The following is a 1,267-nucleotide window of genomic DNA, read 5'->3' on the forward strand; positions in this document are numbered from 1 at the left end:
GGCTCACCCGGAGCAGGCGTCGTGGGGCTAACTGCTGAGAACGGCGCTCAATTCGAATCTTACGCAGAGGCCTGGCAGTTTGTTGCTGAGCCCGTCGTACTGGCCGTGACACCGGCCCAAGCTCTGCCCGATGCCGAGCTTATCATTTACGGCAACAACTTGCGCGGTGGCGCGGCTCACATCTCCGAGGTCACATTTGATAGTGTTTCAGCTACCATTTTGGCCGAAACCAATGTGCTCGTCCGCGTGCTCCTTCCCCGTGGTCCTTCCAAGGGAAATGCCACTTTACGCATCACCGCAAGCACCGGGGCCTATGCGGTTTTGAACAATGCAGTGGAGTACCTCGAAGATGCCAATCTCACAAGTGTGGTTCCCTTCTCAGGTCAATACGGAACGCGTGTGACCGTGACTGGCACCAACTTGCTTTTGGGTGGCACGCGCATCTTGAGCGCCCGGTTGGCGGGCGTTGAGGCTGTCATTGCGTCAGCGAACAATTCGCATGTTGTATTGCTGGCCGGACGGGGCAGTGGTCTTGCCGGCTCTGGCCCTTTGCTCTTGATTTCGGACAGCCTGGCAAGTTTTACGTCGGATTCAAGTGTCTTCAGCTACCTGGACCTGGGAGATGTCGATTCAGTCGTGCCCAGCCGTGGTGTAAGCGGCGCGGTTGTAACGCTGACTGGCACCAATCTTCTCGGTGGCGGCAGTAGCTTGACGAGCGTCACCTTTGGCTCGTCGTCAGCTACGGTTCTGTCGGCCACTAGCACCCGAGTTGTTGTGCAGACTAGTCTCGCACCTGCCCTCACACCAGTGGACCTCACATTGGTAGCCGACACCGGTGCGGAAATTACCCAGTCGCGGGGCTTTCAATTTGTGGCTTTGCCCGTCATCTCTAGCATTGTGCCTACTAGTGGTAACCGCGGCACACGAGTGACGATTCAAGGCCAGCGGCTGCTTCTTGGAGCTGAAGCGCTGCACTCGGTTGGATTCAACATCAGCGGTGCTTCCGCGACCATTCTCTCAGCCAGTGCATCTGAGCTTGTTGTACAGCTGGCTGAAACTGTGGCTGAACAGGCCGCACAGTTGGTGCTGACAAGCATTGACAACGCCACCGTTACCACCAATGCCACTTTGGACTTTGTCGCGCCGGCCGTTGTGGAAGAAGTGGAGCCAACAATGGTTTACGCCGGCACACTCGTCACGGTGCGCGGTCAGGGACTGCTGCAAGGCGCCAGTGCTATTACTACCGCCTACGTGGGCGAGGAGGCGA

General features: G+C 57.8%; 1 protein-coding gene across 1 annotated transcript; it reads left to right on the top strand.

Annotated features, from left to right (window-relative positions):
* Positions 1-67: 67 nt before the first annotated feature.
* MONBRDRAFT_13240 (uncharacterized protein) lies at positions 68-1,200 on the top strand (the record flags this gene model as incomplete). The annotated part of the gene is made up of 1 exon (XM_001751134.1): positions 68-1,200. A coding segment is annotated over one exon (1,131 nt), but the record flags the coding sequence as incomplete, so codon positions are not given.
* Positions 1,201-1,267: the final 67 nt, after the last annotated feature.

This window comes from Monosiga brevicollis, genomic scaffold (genome assembly GCF_000002865.3).
Source record: "Monosiga brevicollis MX1 MONBRscaffold_427 genomic scaffold, whole genome shotgun sequence".
Taxonomy (NCBI): domain Eukaryota; class Choanoflagellata; order Craspedida; family Salpingoecidae; genus Monosiga; species Monosiga brevicollis.